Source organism: Heptranchias perlo, chromosome 38, assembly GCF_035084215.1.
Source record: "Heptranchias perlo isolate sHepPer1 chromosome 38, sHepPer1.hap1, whole genome shotgun sequence".
NCBI lineage: Eukaryota > Metazoa > Chordata > Chondrichthyes > Hexanchiformes > Hexanchidae > Heptranchias > Heptranchias perlo.
In genome coordinates this window covers 16,295,881-16,315,612 of record NC_090362.1, presented here as the reverse complement: position 1 = coordinate 16,315,612, position 19,732 = coordinate 16,295,881, and the positions used below count along the sequence as shown (strand labels likewise).

General features: G+C 43.4%; 1 protein-coding gene across 1 annotated transcript in view; it reads right to left on the bottom strand.

Moving 5' to 3' along the window:
- The window catches only part of ccdc33 (coiled-coil domain containing 33), a 220,256-nt gene that overhangs the window by 53,504 nt on the left and 147,020 nt on the right, over positions 1 to 19,732 (bottom strand). The window contains exon 13 of the mRNA XM_067973542.1: positions 9,969 to 10,196. Coding sequence (XP_067829643.1) covers positions 9,969 to 10,196 — 228 coding nt within the window. The remainder of the gene's footprint in view (positions 1 to 9,968; positions 10,197 to 19,732) is intronic.

Here is a 19,732-nt window from a genome sequence, read left to right as displayed (position 1 = left end):
GGAAAGTGCAGCTGATTGTCTGAGGATCAATCTGAGCAAGAGCATGCAACGGTGATTTTATTACCCTTTAGAACCAAAATCAGAGAGAATTTTAGAGGGAGCTTTCATCCAATCAACAAAATGCACCGTCAGCACAGGGCCACACTTTGATAACTTAAGCTATCTTGCCATTTGTCTTGAAAGCCGTGCAAAACTGAGTTGCTACATCAAACTAAGCAAGCTACAACACCTGCTATGGGGGAAGGGCACAGGCACGATGGGACGAATGGCCTCCTTTTGAGCTGAATCGTTCTATGATTCTATTCTATATACAGATGGGTAACGTGGTACGTTTGGGACTCCAGTGGAGCCTTGTACGGTGAATGATGGGGCACAGATTCATGATTGCAATGTCTCGCAGGCCGGGTCAGTGATCTAGCAATGAAAAGGTTGTTGCTCTCCATTTGTTCTTGTTTATTTCTAATTAGTGAGTACGTGAAGTCTCACTGACTCATATCGAGAGGCCATTACTTGGTACAATCCATGAGCCGTGTGTGTGTGTGTGTGTGTGTGTGTGTGTGTGAAATGACGTTCTAAAAGGTTTCGTGAACTGTCCCAGGGGCTAATGGAACCTTTGTGGAGATGTCCTCTCCATTTCCACGTCACCCTCTGCTTCAAATGACTATCCGATCGCACAAGTAGATAAGTCGGGAATCTTTGGAATTCTTTACCCCAAAAAGCTGTGGGAGCCGAGTCATTGAATACATTCAAGGCTGAGTTCGACAAATTTTTGATCAGCAAGGGAGTCAAAGGATACGGAGAAAGGGCGGGAAAGTGGAGTTGAGGTAAAAATCAGATCAGCCATGATCTCATTGAATGGCGGGGCAGGCTCGAGGGGCCGAGTGGCCTACTCCTGCTCCTATCGCTTATGGTCTTATTAAGAAACTTCATACCCCAATATTTCTGATCATCTCTCCATTAAAATCCCTCAGGCAGTTATCCAGGACATTTATAGTTTACGTTCACATAACAAGGAGACTGATTCAAGCAGCTCTAAAACGTTGAACGTTTAGTTCATCGGGGATGACGATATTTACAGCTGACTTCAAACTGGTGTCATTGGAGACACAGTAATCTTTATTGTGACTAATCATTCAAAGCCTAGACCAATGACAGTTCTCCGACCTAAGGAGTCACACAGCACTGTGATTGGCTGAATTCTAGCGCCTTACTTCAATCCTTACGATCTCAAGACTCTGCGGCCTGCAAATTCGTTGAAGCCGCGTCGATTTTACAGGCGTAAAACGTGCGCCTCAGCATCCAATATGGCGCTGGAAGTGCGCCGCCCGCCATATTGGTAAATGTTCCAGTGCAGGCGTCCAGGGCCCGTGCCTGAAACATTAGGCCCTTTCCATATGCAAACAGGGGCCTAATTGGGCTGCCCTGAACACCGGCGGGCTGGGCCGGGCCGGGCTCGGCTGGCTGGGTTCAGGGTAACCAGGTCTACACCCGGCCTAACTGGGGCTGCTTAAAGGCACCGCTGGAGGCCGCCACCAAAAAGGGAAAGAAGTTCTCCTCCTGGCAACACAGCAGTCCCAAAGATCGTCTCCGTCCCCTGCTCGGCCCCCTCCTGATCCCCCCCGCTATATATACACACATATACTCATGTACACAGAGAGCTATATGTACAAACACATATACACTCATACACACAAACACACGCAGATATATATATATGTATACACATATACACTCATATGCACACAGATGTACACACACCCCATATATATATTCATATACACACAGAGATATACACACACGTATATGCACACACACATATAGAGATATACATACAGACACACAATCGTTTTGTAAAGGAGACATTTCTCATTAGACATCTTTTAGGTTTTTCTGTGCAGGGTTCAGACGATCTAATTGGCTCTTTATTAAAGGAAAGTAAACTTGAATGTTGAATTAAATTCTTTGATTACATTAGTCTCCCTTTTCTTTATTTAATTACTCAAAATGTTTCACAGCTGTTTCTTATTTCCTCTGGTCAGAATAGTCTGTCCTTATTTGGGCAATCAGGGTTGCCATGACATTCTTATTCCTCTTAAGCATTACAGACAAAAGATAAAATTCTGCTTTCGTAATTCCAACAAAAGACCAGCCTACAAGACATCACTCACTTTACTGGTACTGGGTTAATGCTTTAGGAACAGTTTTTCACAAGTACTGCGAGTCTGTAGTAACGTTACTTGTTTGTAATTCATGACAATCTCAGACGCCTAAAAAAAAAATATGATGTACTCCAGCTACAGAAATAATTAAAGGTTCAATTGCATTTGTCGTGTTTAATAAAACTAATTTAATCTAATAAAAATGTCACATCTAAAGCACATCTGTGTTCATCATATGATGTGCTGTCTGTCATAGTGTCAGCTGCGCCTCAGTGGGTAGCCCACTCCTCTCTGAGTCTGAGAGGTCGTGGGTTCACGTCCCGCTCCAGAGACTTGAGCACAAAATCTGGGCTGACGCTCCCAGTGCAGTACTGAGGGAGTGCTGCACTGTCAGAGGTGCCGTCTTTTGACTAAGACTTAAAATGTTGAAGTGGACGTAAAAGATTATCTAAAAACAGATTATCTGGCCGTTATCTCATTGCTGTTTGTGGGACCTTGCTGTGTGCAAATTGGCTGCTGTCTTTCCTACATTACAACAGTGACTTTCACTGAAAGGAGGCATTTGTATATATGCAAGAGTCTTTTCACATCTCAAAGTACTTTGCCTGAAACGTATTACTCTGAACTGCAGCTACTATTGTTTGTAAACAAACATTTTGGATCCAGCAAAGTCCCATCAACAACCATGAGATGGCTGATTAATCTGCCTTCTGTTGTGTTGGATGAGAGAGGATAATTGACTGGGACTCCCTGCTTTATCTTCGGATAGTACCATGGGATCACTAACACCTACCTAGACCACTGGAACAGGTTGATGGGGGCCTGGTTTTTATCAACTCGTCTAAAGGACAGCACCTCTGACAATGCAACGCCCCCCTCAGTCCTGCATCAGAGTGTTGACCCAAATTATGTGCTCAAATCCAAGTGTGGGGCTTGAACCTTCTGACTCAGACGCCAAGAGTTCTATCGACTGATCCAAGCTATTTTAAATAGGTTAACGTCTCCATTAAGATAGTGAACAAAACGATGTCACTCTTGGGCACTATACATTCTTGCACTATTAAAGATCCAGGGTCACTTCGAAATAAATGGTGCTTTGGAATAACAGCACAGTAGACTTCTCAATTAAAAATTCTGTGGAGTTTCTAACAAAATACTCCTGACAATCTTACCTCATGTTAAATACTCTGCTAGTGTTGTTGAATCACGGAACATCAAACAGGCTGCTTTGCAGAATCAGCTGCACTAAGATCAAACTGCTCTCTAAAGGTTTGTTTACAGCTCCCTTTCGAATCAGAACTGTAGTAGACAATTTAATTAGTCTCTTCAATGGTTTATTGGGAAATGGTTAATCTCAGTTCCTAAAGACTCGACACAATTGAGGAACAAGATCAGTGTTTTCTATCCATTTAGTTTTGTCTGCAATCTGCCTGAATCCCAGCTGCACAACACTGATACAAAAATTTAATTGCAAATTCAAAAGGTCCAGATTAGAGAATAGTACACCACAATTACATTTTATTTAGCGGGTATAATAGGGTTTAGTCAATCTTTAGCTCTTTCTGTTACCTCAAGATAAGGATAATAGCAGCAATTTAGATATTAATGATACTGTGTTGTTTACCTCAGCATTCCCGGGAGAATCGGTAATATCTAGTGTTTTTGTACTGATCACATTGTAATCTAGGCACAGAAAGTGTTAAGAAAGAAAGAGTTGTATTTATATAACACCTTATCACATCTCTCAGAAATGTCTCAAAGTCGTTCACATACAGTGAGACACTTGTGAAGTGCAGTGACCATCATTATATAGGTGAGTGCGACAGCCATCTTGCACACAGCCATGAGAAGAATGACCGGTTAATCTGCTTTGAGCACTGTTGGTTAAGGGAGGGATGTTAACCAGGACATCGAGAGAGCTCCCTGCACTTCCTTCAACAATACCAAGGGATCTTTACCATCCGCCCCAACCCTCAGATGAGGGCCTTGGTTTAGTATCTCGTCTAAAGAGGGCACCTCCAACACGGCCACACCCCCTCAGCGCCACAATGGACTGTCGGCCTACAGTATACGTTCAAGTCCTGGAGTGGGAATCGAGGCGAGAGGGCCAAGCCAAGCTGGCACCCATTTTCAAAATATCAATCCGAAGATATTTCACATTTTGATGCCGTGTTTCATTAAATTGACCTTATTGTATCATTTGGACCTGCATTTTTCACCGGCCATACCAAAGCTTCAGTTGGAAACAGATGAAAAGAAAGCATAATGAGTGAGACCTCTGGTAAATTTTTATATTAACAAACACAGAAATCCTTCCCATCAATAATTGAAAAAGATTTTCTTTTCCTAACTGAAGATACATTATTATTTCAGAAAGAATTATCTTGTACAAGTTCGGAAATAAAAAGTGTTCATTTAACATTGACGATCTCAGTCTCCATTCCCTCCTCCCATAGCCTAGATTTTAGGAGGCGTTTCAAAGCAAGGAGGGAGGTCAAACCTTGCAAAGTGGTTATGACAGAAGGTTGCTGATGATGCAGTGACTGAGCGATGGTCCTCCGAAGATGAAGTGGAAGGAGCTGAAGATGAGCCACAGTCGAGAGGTGTGGGCTACGATGCATAGTTGAAGTTAGCACAGAGCAGAGGAAGCTTTAATCTGCTCCTAACCCATGCCATGACCATGAATGGCCTGGAGGAGCTCGACACTGATGCTGGCAACAAGAAGTAGAGAAATGCTCCATTCCTCCTCTCAGACAGCTATTTTCCTGCACAGAGCACATCTGGTTTATGCTGGTGTTTATGCTCCGCACGAGCCTCCTCCCACCCCTCTTCATCTCACCCTGTCAGCATATCCTTCGACTCCTTTCTCCCTCATGTGTTTATCTACCTTCCCCTTAAATGTATCTATGCTAATCGTCTCAACTACTCCTTGTGGCAGCGAGTTCCACAATCTAACCACTCTCTGAGTAAAGAAGTTTCTCCTGAATTCCTTATTGGATTTATTAGTGACTATCTTATATTTATGGCCCCTAGTTTTGGAATCTCCCCCACAAGTGGAAGCATCTTCTCTACGTCTACCCTATCAAACCCCTTCATAATTTTTAAGACCTCGGATAGGTCACATAGAAAATAGAAAATAGGAGCAGGAGTGGGCCATTCGGCCCTTCGAGCCTGCTCTGACATTCAATATGTAAGGAATCTTACAACACTAGGTTATAGTCCAACAGTTTTATTTTAAAATCACAAGCTTTCGGAGATTATCCCCTTCGTCAGATTCACCTGACGAAGGGGATAATCTCCGAAAGCTTGTGATTTTAAAATAAAATTGTTGGACTATAACCTGGTGTTGTAAGATTCCTTACATTTGTCCACCCCAGTCCATCACCGGCATCTCCACATCATGTCATTCAATATGATCATGCCTTCTCTTTTCTAAAGAAAAAAGCCCCAATTTATGCTTCAATCCTAATTCCAATGTAAAAAAAAATCCTCCTTCAAAAACAACTAAAGCATTTACACTCGTAAAATGACAGGTATTAAATGTGGTGGCATCTTTAGTCAACTCCCCCTGTATATAGAACGACTAATTATCTGTTCCAAAGGCTTGCCCCTACTGATAAAATCTCCCGTGTTTCTGACACAAGTAATAGGTTTTGTTAAATAAGGTTTTTTATTAAATATATATTGCAATTATTTTTGAAAATGCCAGCAACGATATAGGGGGAATCAGATGGGGAATGCCAATCAATGGGGAAAGGCCGCTCTCTCTAACTGAAATGAGTACTCCATACAGCTCCCGTTTCGACTTTCCAGCGACCACATTATGCTTGAGATGAAGCTTCGGGTGATTTCAACATCCACCGAAGCATATAGTTCTTCAAAATGTATTTTTTTTCCACTCACCAGTTCAGGCACCTTTCAATTATTTTCCCTTTGTTCTCTGACAGGCTCTGCAGTGGAGAATGGGAGGCGTGAGATGCCTGAGGGGCCTTTTCTTTCCCTTTTGCATTATAACTCAAATAACAAAAGATCAAGAGTTTGTGAGCGGAAAAAAAAATCTTAATAACTACAACTGTAGCCTACAGGCACTCGAGCAAATAAAAAATAAAAGGCTCTCTCATTCTCTTAGTAATGCCAAGAACTTTAATATCTGACTGATGTTGAAAGCCTCAATTGATCCACGTCTGGTCGTCCTTGTCTGCCCTCAGCCCGATTCTCACCGTCTAATCCATAGACAGTCCCGGAGAACTTGATGAAGACTAATGGGTCTTCCGTGGCATTGCTCAGGATAAGCTGGACGTCACGCTGTTTTATAAAGAGCAGGGGCACAGACTTGAGCTCATCCAAAACTCTACTGCCCGTATCCCAACTCGCACCAAGTCCCGCTCATCCTGTGCCCGCTGACCTACATTGGCTCCCGGTCCGGCAATGCCTCGAATTTAAAATTCTCATCCTTGTTTTCAAGTCCCTCCATCAGAAAGCTGAGAATAGGATACGGGGCAGCAAAGTTTTGGATGAGCTCAAGTTTAAAGAGGGCGGAAAGTTGGGAGGCCGGCCAGGAGGCCATTGGAATAGTCGAGTTTAGAGGTAACAAAGGCATGGATGAGAGATTCAGTAGCAGATGAGCTGAGCTAGGGGTCATGTAACAAATCTCTTCAGTGAGAATCCTCCATCTCCCACAGGACTCAATTTTGGCACTCCCGGCAATGCTGCCAACCCACATCAGGACCATGTATTGGGAGGGGGCCACGAATCAGCACACGTCCTGATACATGCTCCCCACCCTGCTCTGGCAGCTTTAAGATGGAATGTTTGCTTGGATGGGCCTCTTAACAACTGTCCTTTGGAGGGCGAACTGGAGGAGAAAAGAAGGCATCGACCAGCTGAATTTCCTTATGGAGAGGCGACGTTTACATTTTCAAAAGATATCAGAGCTATAGGACAGGGCTTGTACTCCTGAAGACCCCCAGGTTACCTGCGCTCCTGCCTCACTTCTTACTGCACTTGGCAAAGAATATATTTCACCACAAGATGACGCACCACATGGACACTGTTTACTTTCTGAAGACATGAGCGATCCTCAAAGCTCAAGTCAAAAGTAACAAGCTGTAACCGAGAAGTTCCTGTGCAGATATTTACAGACGAATGCTTAATACTGTCGTGCAATCTTCTTCTGTCTGCTATTATTTTAATGTGGCTGTTTACCCATTTATTCTCTGTGGCTCAGTGGGCAGCACTCTCACCTCTGAGTCAGAAGGTTGTGGGTCCAGAGACTTGAGCACAAAATCTAGTGCTGACACTCCCAGTGCAGTACTGAGGGAGTGCTGCAGTGTCAGAAGTGCCGTCTTTTGGATAAGACGTTAAACCGAGGCCCCGTCTGCCCTCTCAGGTGGAGGTAAAAGATCCCATGGCCACTATTTCGAAGAAGAGCAGGGGAGTTCTCCCCAGAGTCCTGGCCAATATTTATCCCTTTTTCAACATCACTAAAAACAGATTATCTCATTGCTGTTTGTGGGATCTTGCTGTGCGCAAATTGGCTGCTGCCTTTCCTACATTACAACAGTGACTACACTTCAAAAAGTACCTCATTGGCTGTAAAGCCCTTTGGGATGCCGTGAGGTGGTGGAAGAGGCTATATAAATGCAAGTTCTTTCATATTCTAAATGGGTTAACGCCTCCAGCAAAATAGTAAGATTATACTGGCCTATTAGCATTTGTACGCTGATATCGTTAGCAGTAGTCCCTGACACCGAATGTCACCTTTGCTCACCTGAGTCAGTAGGTTGTGGGTTCAAAACCCACTCCAGGACCTCAACACATAAGGGGGTGAATTCCCTCCGAACTTCTCCCACTCCGCCACCATAAACGAGGAGTTGCAGTCCTTTGGATAAGGTGTTTAGAACGAGGCCCTGTCTGTCTGTTCCCGTTGGTTCAGGCAGACATTCAAGAAGAGCAGGGAGTTCTCCAGGTGCCATTCCACTCTCAACCAACACTCCCCAAAATGGATTCATTCATTGATTTGCTGTTAGTGGGATCTTGCTGTGCACAAATCGGCCACTGCATTTTCCCTCATAACAGCAGTGACTGCACTTCACTCTAACACACTGAGATGTTTCTGAGGTTGTAAAAAAAAGTGCTGCATAAATAAAAGGCTTTCATTTAATCTCTCAATAAAAATAATTGCAACTTGACAAAACCAGGATTACTGTTCCACATGATTTCATTTTAGCAAATTTGTTTAACTTATTATGCGTACGGTTTGTTAAACAGCAAAATAACATCCACTTTTATAAAATCAAATCCTTACAGAAATAAAGCTCTGGTAAACTTTATTTATTCAGTAAATAAGTAAATAATAATGTTCTGACCACTGCTCAACCAACACCTGAAACAGATGATCCAATCATCTATTTCATTGCTGTTTGTGGGATCTTGCTGTGCGCAATTTGGCTGCTGCATTTCCCTACATGGCAACAGTGGCTACACTTCAAAAAGTACTTCATTGGTTGTAAAGCGCTTTGGGACGTCCTCAAGTTGTGAAAGGCGCTATATAAATGCAAGATTGAGCAGTGGTCAGAACATTGTTTACTAATTTACTGAATAAATAAAGTTGGAGGCAGTGCAACGAAGGTTCACGAGATTAATTCCTGGGATGAGAGGGTTGTCCTAGGAGGAGAGGTTGAGTAGAATGGGCCGATACTCTCTGAAGTTTAGAAGAATGAGAGGTGATCTCATTGAAGCATATAAGATTTCGAGGGGGCTTGACAGGGTAGATGCTGAGAGATTGTTTCCCCTGGCTGGAGAGTCTAGAACTAGGGGGCATAGTCTCAGGATAAGGGGTCGGCCATTTAAGACTGAGATGAGGAGGAATTTCTTCACGCAGAGGGTTGTGAATCTTTGGAATTCTCTACGCCAGAGGACTGTGGATGCTCAGTCATTGAGTATATTCATGGCTGAGATCGATAGATTTTTGGACTCTAGGGGAATCAAGGGATATGGGGATTGGGCGGGAAAGTGGAGTTGAGGTTGAAGATCAGCCATGATCTGATTAAATGGCGGAGCCGGTTCGAGGGGCCAAATGGCCTAATCCTGCTCCTATTTCTTATGTTCTTCAGTCCGTCCTTTCATTTTCTTTCACTGATTTTCTCCCTAATAAGCTAAAAGTCACTTCTCGATACACCTGCGGTGATCACAATCGGGAACACCACAACCCAAACGTCATCATGCACTGAGGAGAGGCAATGCTCTGACAGCTGCTGCAGCTACAGCTTCCTCGTCAGAAGAAGGAAGATAATGGGGGTAATTTTAATCTAACCCGCCCGTCAGGAAACTGACAGGATCGTGTGAAATGCTGGCTTTACACCCTGTCTGATTTTAGTCAATTGAAGTCAATGAAGAGTAATATTTTGCGAGGTGTAAAACCAGCCCTGCCACCCGATCCTGTGGGTTTCCCGCCTGGCGAGTTAGGTTAAAATTACCCCCAAAGTGACACTGGACAAGGGTCCTGTGGATTGACAGGCCTGGCAGGAGGCAGGCTTGAATTCCCCATTTGCCATGGTGATTTTCTAGGCTGAAGGAGCTAGCTTAAATATTGATTCCAAGTACAGAACCACTTAGATCGTAGTCTCAGCAATTATCTCTGCCTTATATATATGCGCACAGCAGCACCTATGTGGAAAACTGGAGAGCGATGAGTGAAACAGCAAATAAACATAAAAGGCTGCAGCTTGTCACTGCTGCACCCTCTAGAAAGAGCAACACTGCTCCCTCAAATTTCCATCTGTAAAAATTAAAATCTTTTGAAAGTACCTTTGCATGAGGTGCTCTTGGGAACACTGCAGTCCCATCCTGGGTTGGAGATTGGGTCAACTCTTCCATATTTGACAGGTATAGTCCTGAGGAGGTGTCTGGGCTGACAGTAGATAGGGCAGCAACTGTGGCTTGTTGCTGGTTTATGTTCAGGAGGGTCCCCAGTGGTTTAGAGTCCAGGGTCGGCAAATGGTGGGGATTAGCCGCGGCCAGAATTGAATCCGGTCGCTGAAATATATAAAGAAAAGTTCTGGTTGCTTTTATGGAGTCATTTCCACAACAGACAATGAAGCATTTTGGCTTAGTGGGTCACTCCCTCGCCTCTGAGTCAGAAGGTTGTGGGTTCAAGTCCCACTCCAGAGACTTGAGCGCATAATCTGGGCTGACACCATAATGCAGTACTGAGGGAGTGCTGCACTGTCGGAGGTGCCGTCTTTTGAATGAGACGTTAAACCGAGACTCCGTCAGGCCTCTCAATTGGACATAAAAGATCCCCACGGCACTATTTCGAAGAAGAGCAGGGGGGAGTTCTCCCCGGTGTCCTGGGCCAATATTTATCCCTCAACCAACATCACTAAAACAGATTATCTGGTCATCTACCTCATTGCTGTTTGTGGGATCTTGCTGTGCGTAAATTGGCTGCCGCGTTTCCTACATTACAACAGTGACTACACTTAATTGGCTGTAAAGCGCTTTGGCACATCGTGAGGATGTGAAAGGCGCTATATAAATGCAAGTTTGTTCATTCTTTCTAACAAAGTGACACATTCACTTCTACTCTTCGCTTCTGCTGACTCTAGTTTGGTTACAGAGGGCTTTCTCCACTGCTTTAAATGCACCCCTGGCACCAGAGGCAGCACTGTAATAGAAATGAGGTGACATCTTATGCCCCCATGGAGGCACAGACCCACACCTCACGAGCCGGTTTCACTGCTGGATGCTGAGCTCACTGCCCCTTATGCAGGCCAGAAATGGAGTTTCCTCATTACTGTTCTAACAGTTTCACATACAGTGGGTTATTTTGCACTGCAGTGACGATTGTTCACAGGCAAAAGTGGCAGTGTGCAAGGTCCAGCAAGTAATCTCCCATTACATTTACTACCTCTACAAGGTCACGTCTCGATAGATTACTCTCAAGGCTGAAAAGCTCATTTTGCGAGCCTATCATTGTATCTCAGTGCTCTGACAGTATGCATCAATCTCCTGGTTTATTTAACAGGTCAGACATGGCTTTTGACCAAATTTCTTTTATAATCAAGTAACAACAGGTTATATTTTCCCTCGCAAGTTGGTGTGAGTGGATTTTCCCCAGGTTATACCTGCGCTTTTAACAACGCTAAGTGTTCCTGTCTGTCTCCATTAACCAACACCTCGTGCGTATTTTGTAAACCAGTTGACTGCCCAATTTTGCATCGATTTCAATGGATTCAGTTGAAGTGAGAATGAGCCCAATGAGGAGAGGGGAAATGACACAAACATCACTTTTAACATGGTGGAAATATAATATTGTGTCTTTTAACTCATATGTGTGGTCAAAGAGAGCTCTGTGGGATATGATTGATTTTAATGACACAAGTAATGCACCTCCATGCACTTCCTCTCAAAACAAGACAGACACCAATTTACTCTACACGTTAATAAGATTTAGACCCATCATTTCCTGCTAAACAAGCGCAGATTCATTTCTCTGGCTGGTCTCTAATCAAATTGTTATCAGACGGCGGGCTGTGCAAATGTCGAACTTTCTAATGGGAGGGCTGAGCAAAAACATTCAGGCCACATTGTATTCATGTATAAAAACAGAAAAGGCTGGAAAAAGCTCAGCAAGTGAGGCAGCATCCGTGGAGAAAGAAACAGAGTTAACGTTTCAGGTCGATGACCTTGTTGGACACTTGCGCAGCCCGCTGTCTGATAACAATTTGATTGGAGACCAGCCAGAGAAATGAAACTGCGCCTGTTTAGCAGGAAATGATGGGCCTAAATCTCATCAGGTCTTCGACCTGAAACGTTAACTCTGTTTCTTTCTCCACAGACGCTGCCCTCACTTGCTGAGCTTCTCCGGCATTTTCTGTTTTTATTTCAGATTTCCAGCATCCGCAGTATTTTGAATTCTTTTAAACAGGAGTCATCTGTAAAGGCCCAAATCCTAACCCGCAACCTATTCTAACTAAATGACGCTCTGCTATAAGGACTTGTTTTTAATCCAGCGCCTTTCGTGTCCTCAAGACGTCCCAAAGCGCTTTTGAAGTGTAGCCCCAGTTCTTATGTAGGTAAACGCAGCAGTCAATTTACGCACAGCAAGATCCCACGTGCATGAAATAAGATAAATGGTAGGTTAGTCTTTTTTGATGGTGTTGGTTGAGGGATGAATGCTAGGGCTGCAGGAGAACTCCCTGCTCATGCTAAAAAGGTCCAATGGGATCTTTTACATCCACCTGAACAGGCAGGCGGGGAGTTGATTTAACACCTAACAGCTCCAACAGTGTAGCACTCCACTGGAGTGTCAGTAAGTCTCTGGTGTGGGACATGAACCCTTGACCTTCTAACTCAAAGACAAAAGTGCTACTAACTGAGCCAACTTGACGCTTTAGGTAATTAATGTCCACCATCTGGATTTGTATTAGACACACTCAGCATTACATGGACAATAATTACAAAGTTCCCTTAAGAGCCATCTTGGTACATACCGATAGATAGTCATTTAAGGCAGTAAGAATCTTAGGAGTTATTCAAGGTGTAAACTCCTGTAGCTTTGCTCCTGTGGTTTATAAAGTCAATCAAACGAAGCCAGTTGTACAACATTTAATTTGGTTTTTCTTGTAATGTGTGAACGATTCAAACCCCTATTGCTCACCTGCATGTCGAGATGACTGAAAGAGAAATTCTAAACCTCTAGACATAAAAAGAACTGGCGTTCTGAACGGAAAAACATGATAAAAGAAATGGTGATCGTGGTGAATCAATGATAAAGGGGCCTGGACTTAGGGTTATCAATAGAAGAATGCAGGGGAAGGTTGGGAGTTGGTTCCCACACGGAGGGTTATCAGAATAGTGGCCACTGAGGCCAAAACTATTATATTATTTAAACAGGAATTGGGTAAGTATTTAAAAAATATTAATTTTTGTAAGAAAGGATATAGGGAAAGGGCAGGAATTGGAGCAGGCAGTTCCAATTGAAGAGCACGACGGGGTGAGTGGCCTCTTTCTGTGCTGTAATTTCTAGAACTCGATCAGAATGGGTTCATAGGAACATAGGAACAGGAGCAGGCCATTCAGCCCCTCGTGCCTGCTCCGCCATTTGATAAGATCATGGCTGATCTGTGATCTAACTCCAATAACCTGCCTTTGGCCCATATCCCTTAATACCTTTGATTGCCAAAAAGCTATCTATCTCAGGTTCCGATGAAGGGTTTGCCTTAAACATTTACCTGTACTTTTTTCTTTCGGGTGATGAAAGATCTTTTTGTTTTTAACCATTTTCAAAACAAAATAATTAAAGAATCACGGGCATGGACATTTGTTTCTGGTTTACTCTGTTCAGTTTTTTTTTGTTTGAACAGTGAAGTGCTGGTGATATTGGCTTAAAGAAGCCAGTCAGCCTGAATTAAGACGACTACAGACAGTCATAAACCCAAGGATGATTCAGCAACGTTTCTGCTTAATAATTAAGCTCCCCAGTGCTCTCTGGCTCGGTAATCTCTCCAAGTCTGCAATCCCGATAAACATTATCAGCATTTACTTTACTGTATGAGCAAACATTTTTAAAATCAAGCAAAATGGGCTGAATAAAACTGAAAGATGCTGCTTTTAATCAGAATTCCTTCTAACCGTTGAGTATTTAGATGGGGCTCTATAAGGCAGCTTAATCTCAGTCATTATAACATTGATACATGCTTTTGCAACACGAGTACAAGATAGAGTGCAAGACTGGGTTAATAGTTATTACAAACATGATTTTTTAAGTGATCAGTTACCAGGTTATTCAATACGAAGCTGTGACCTCTGTTGTAAATATTGCCAGTTTGGCTCACGGTTCACGATTCTCACCTCACAAGGTTTTAGATTCAAGCTCCTCTCTAGGAAGGGTGAATTTCCTCGGAACTGCTCCCGCTCAGCCTCTGTAACGCCGGCAGTTTGTGCGCGTGAGCAGGTTTCCGCTGCGTTTCCGTCGAAGTTCTAGCGGGAGAAGCTCCGAGGGAACTCCCCTCCCCCCGGGACTCGTGTGTGTATAATGCAGGCTGACAGCCCAGTGCAGTGCGAACAGAATGTTGCATTGTAGCTCTTCAAACGAGATCTTATACCCACTTAAATAAAGGAAAAGATCATTTATGGCTAGAGATTTGAATGTGTGTTTTTTGACAGCAATTTACTCCAAAATGCTTATCTCTAACAAACCATCGTTCTCTTGAGTACATGGATAGGGCGTTTTAGGGAAAATGCTAAGTTAGCCTGCTTCCAGCCTCTTCTCAACTCCTTTTCTTTTTCTACTCCCCAGATACCTATCCCTCATTATGTGAACAGCACAGCTTTAATCTGCTGTTCTTGGTTTCTTTGACCTACCTTACCTCATTAATGCTGTCGGAAGTTATTCCGTATTTCATTAGTACAATGCAAGCCTCTACTGCAACAAAAAAAAAACACACAATCCCTGTCCAACATCAGAGAATTGGACCCAGGCACTGTCAAATGGAAATGATGCCCACTGGTCTCAGGAGCCCAGGTCATGTAAAATGCAACAGTTTATCAGCTTTGTGCGATTACACTGACGGTGAATGCAGCTGCTGTCCGTGGTGCTGAAAGTAAAGTTGGTTTATCAGCCACCTCTCCCTGAACCACCAAACAACATGCGTTACCAGCCCTCCTCACCCACTTTTATTCAATTAGCTCTTGTCCGAACGAGCTCCTGTGGGGTGGTGCGAGGGTGAGACTGACAAATTCTGTCCCACAAAGACATTAATTCTCCACGTGCCCCCATTGTATCCAACTCATTAGTCATGAAACCAACTGCACAGACGCTACAACCTTATCACACGGTGGGGGGGATGTGTGTGCTCACTGAGCGGATGCATTTTATCAATAGCCAACGATGAATATCCTCTATCATGTTTAACATATCCGCAGCATTCATTCGGCTAGAGTTATAATAATTTAGGGAAAGAAATAATAGGAAACAAAAAAAAAGGAGAGATTTCTAATTTTCAAAAAGAAAATGAGAAACTTGGGTCTAGGGTGGGGGACACCAAATTTGGAAAGGGTGAGAGAGATGACAAATCAAGAAGTGGTGGTTAGTGACCCCAAGTTTGTTCACAAAGCCTATATACTGTAATAAGAAGGGAAGTTGTGAATTAAATTGTACAAGACAGGATCAAGTGCTATTTAGCCTCTTCTGAGTGAAAACTAGTTGTTAATTTAACATGGCTAATTTACTGTTTGAACGTCTCAATTTCTGTACTTTGTACCAAGCATTTAGTTTTTGTACTTGCTCTATAAAGGACGTGCATTTATATAGCGCCTTTCACGGCCTCAGGACGTCCCAAAGCGCTTTACTGCCAATGAATTCCTTTTGAAGTGTAGTCACTGTTGTAATGCAGGAAGCACGGCAGTCAATTTGTGCACAGCAAGATCCCACACACAGCAATGTGATAATGACCAAATACTCTGTTTTTTAGTGATGTTGATTGTGGGATAATTATTGGCCGGGACACCAGGGAGCAATCCCCTGCTCTTCTTCAAAAAGGAGTGCCATGGTATCTTTTACGTCCACCTGAGACACTCCCATTTCTTGCCAAAAGCACGTATCGGAAATTCGGCTGAGACCTGCCCACCATTTTCCAACCATTGTCAGAAAATTGGGAGCAGTGTGCACCTAAATTTCTAATCTACTCTTTTGGCAGGTGAGGCTCCAACTGCTGGGAGTGCAAAGGCAAAAGAAAATAAAAATAAAAATCCTTCTGTCTCAAAGAATTACAAAGAATGTACAACACAAAAACAGGCCATTCGGCCCAACAGGTCCATGCCGGTGCTTATGTGAGCTTTCTCCCACCCTTCTTCATCTAACCCTATCAACATATCCTTCTATTCCCTTCTCCCTCGTGTGTTTATCTAGTTTCCACTTCAATGTGTCCATGCTATTCGCCTCAACTACCCCTTGTGGTAGTGAATTCCACATTCTTACCATTCTCTGGGTGAAGAAGTTTCTCCTCACTTTATCTTGAATTTTAGGTTTATTTTAGGTTTATCTTCATAAGGAATTTATTCCAAATTGAATTGGTGAAAAAATATTCAGTTTAGTTAACGACTAATTTATTCTTAATTTTACTCAACAACAAAAAAACACGTATTTCAGCTGTATTTTTGGCCAATGGTTCTCTTGCACCATTAATCAAGATGGCTGCCAAAATGGAGCCAAAATTCTCCTTGTGCACTGTTGCTTGTTCTACTGCCTTGGGAAACTAGTCATGTCACATAAACTTGAGACATAACAAATAAAATTATGAGATAATCAATAATTCCACGAGAGAGAAAGGAATAGAAGGTTATGTTGTTAAGGTGAGATGAGGTAAGACGGGAAGAGGCTTGTCTGGAGCATAAACACTGGCATAGACCTGTTGGGCCGAATGGCCTGTTTCTGTGCTGTAAATACCATGTAAATATCAGCTAGCATTGATTGCAAAACTAGACAGTGCAAATAAGGGAAAAAGCTGCACGGGAGAAAATTAATCGTACTGTGTAGAAACTGAAAGATACTTTTCAAAATCAAAACTTTTTTAACCTGTAGATAGTCAGAAGGAGGTTTCCACTCAATGCAGAGAGAGCCATCTTGCTTAGTAGCAGAGGTTCTGCTTAATAAGGCCCGTTTCTACACTCTTTCCCTCCCCTCCCCCGCATTTCAAGTTTCAGAGTAATTATGCGGAAGGGTTCTTAACCATTAGTAGCTCAGATCTCTTCTCAAGGGAACTACTTTGAAATGGTGTCTCACGCACCAAGGCAGTTGACATTCTGGAAGGTTATTATTGAACCTCCGACCAGCTCAATGCACAACCAATACTTGAGCTTTGATCTTTAGTTATTCAGACAATCCCCTGGGAGCTAGTTACCTCCCCTGTCCATCCACCAAGATCCCAACACATACAACAGCTAGGAAGGGGAGGCCATCCAAGGACTCGCAGTGAGACCAGCTTTGGATCATCTAATCCTGAGAGTTCTTCACATACAGCCACAGATCAGCACAAACCAGACAATCATCTGGTTTCCCCCACAGTGTATGCTTCACCCTCCCTGTAAAAAGTTCCATTATTATTTATTGGGAGGAAAAGAGATTGTTCGTGGACTTTGTTCAATCTGACACATAAAGTAAATTTCAGAGTTCCTTTCTCTAGACCCTCAGTAAACAAAACTGGCTGAACAAGTTGGGGGGGTAGGGGGAGGGATTTGCTCAGCTCACTTTATGTAGGGACATCATAAGCATGTTCTTTTGAATGCGTTTTTAACGTTGCTCAGGCCTGGATGGGCTGAGTGGCCTAGTCCCTATAACTGCGCCCGCAGCTGCACAGAGCAGCAGGGTGACGTACAACCTGAGCAATCAGCCAAGCAGCGGAATGGAGTTAATGTTAAGAGTGTGTGGCAGCAGTGGGGGCAAGATAGAGCAGAGGTGGGCAATGTTGCGGAGATTGAAGTAAGCAGTCTTGGTGATGAGAGTCTGAGTTTCAAATGCTATGCTATTCATCACCACTCACTTCTATCTCCACAATATTGCCCACCTCAGCCCCTACTGCCAACAAAAATCCTTATCCACACCTTCACTATTGCTCTTCTTTAGAACCTCCCGAACTCCACCCTCCACTAACTCAAAGTCATCCAAAACTTCATCCATCTGTATCCTGTTCCACACTAAGTCTCGCTCACCTATCCTTGCAGACTCATACTGCCTCCCCATCCCCTGATTTATCGAATTTAAAAGCCGCATCCTTATACAAATCCCTCCATGGCCCCCACCCATCCTACCTCTGCAACAATCTTGCGGCCTCTTCTGTAGCTCCCCCCTCCCTCCGCTCTACCATTGTCTCAGCCCTACTCTCTGGAACTCCCTCTCCAAATGCCTTCCTGATTCTCTACCTCCCTCTCCAGCCTTAAAAGATCTCTCGGAACTCATCTCTTTGACCAAGATTTCAGTCACCACCCCCTAACCCTCCCACAGAAGCTTGGCGCCCATTCCTTAGCTGCTCAGTGAGGAGCCCAGGGATGTCTTTTTTACATTACAGATGCCACGTTGTCGATGTCCCAGTGTCCTGCCCAACATCTCTCCTCACCCGACACCACGACAAGCAACAAACTAGCTCATTGTCCATCTCATTGCTCTTTGTGGGACCTTGAGGGCAGGAAATGGCTGTCACTTTTGCCTACATAACACCAATCACTGCACTTCACAAATAATTCATTACGTGAAGCCCTTTAAGATGTTTCCATGACGTGATGAGGTGCTATATAAACATAAGTCTATTATGGTCTCATCAGATATCTTGTAAACTGATATTCCCTGGGCTATCTCTCTGACGGAGAATTCACAAGGACCGGTGCTGGTGATATCTGAGGTGCCCTGATGTTAAGCGAAAATAACAGCGGGGACAGCTGCGTTGATTAGGTTGGGATTTAATAAAGAAATCTGAAACAGTGGCCATTGCATATATTAAATTACACACATAAGCCTGACCACAAAAGATACAAATTACTGTCCCATAAAACAGTGTCACAACAATCATCCAAAAATAAATACCTCGGTAGTTTAGTGCTTGGCTGGAACTGTTAATTTACTTTGGCAAGCAGCTGTAATAAAACAAATTAATTCTGCACTAAGTTGTACCCTTGTGAATAATGTATCACACGCACAGTCTCTCGGTTTGACCCATGGGCAATTACTCATAAGTACCACCACTGTGAACTCCTCAGCAACCAAACCCCAAGGCACCCACAGAATATCAATAAAATCACCATATCATTATGCTTTATTCCGACTCATATTAATGCATCGTATTTTACCACAAGGACACACTAAAGTGAAATGAAGTTCAACAAAAGAATGGTATTCATTATTAGAAACTGCAATGGCTCCACGGGATGCTGCCTTGCAAACGCGTAGCATGGCCGTCTGAAACTCTTTCCTCTGTTATCTTAGCAGAGGCTGTTAGCCCATTTATTTCTGCCTTCTGTCAAACAGGAAGAGGAAGGAATTTCAGATGAACGGGTAACACAATTTCAGGACCTATGTTGTCCATTGAGTACAGTTCATTTTGTTACAAAGTCTAAAATATTCAACAAAACGTATGACAATAATTTGCTCCACTTAATGCTATAAGCAACCCCCAATTGCCATCGCCAAGAGCAATAAAAAGCCTCGAACCAGACTGCCCGGGCTCCCTCTCGGCTGGAGGATACTACAATGCAGTAAAAGAGGGAGAAAACAGAAAATAACTTCAAAACAGACAAAAGGAGCACTATGTTAGAATTGAAAATGAAACACAGATAATGGGGTAGATTCTTGTCGTCACTGTTTGGGCGGTAATATGGCAGGGGGCCGTTAATAGAACCCCTCTGATTTTCATTCCATTGATTGTCATTCTGAGTTGAATACAAACTGCTGTGGCTCAGCGAGTAGGACTCTGGTCCCCAAGTCAGAAGGTTGTGGGTTCAAGTCCTACTCCAGGAACTTGAGCTCAAAAATCTAGGCTTTCAGATGAGACATTAAACTGAGTCTACCCTCTCAGGTG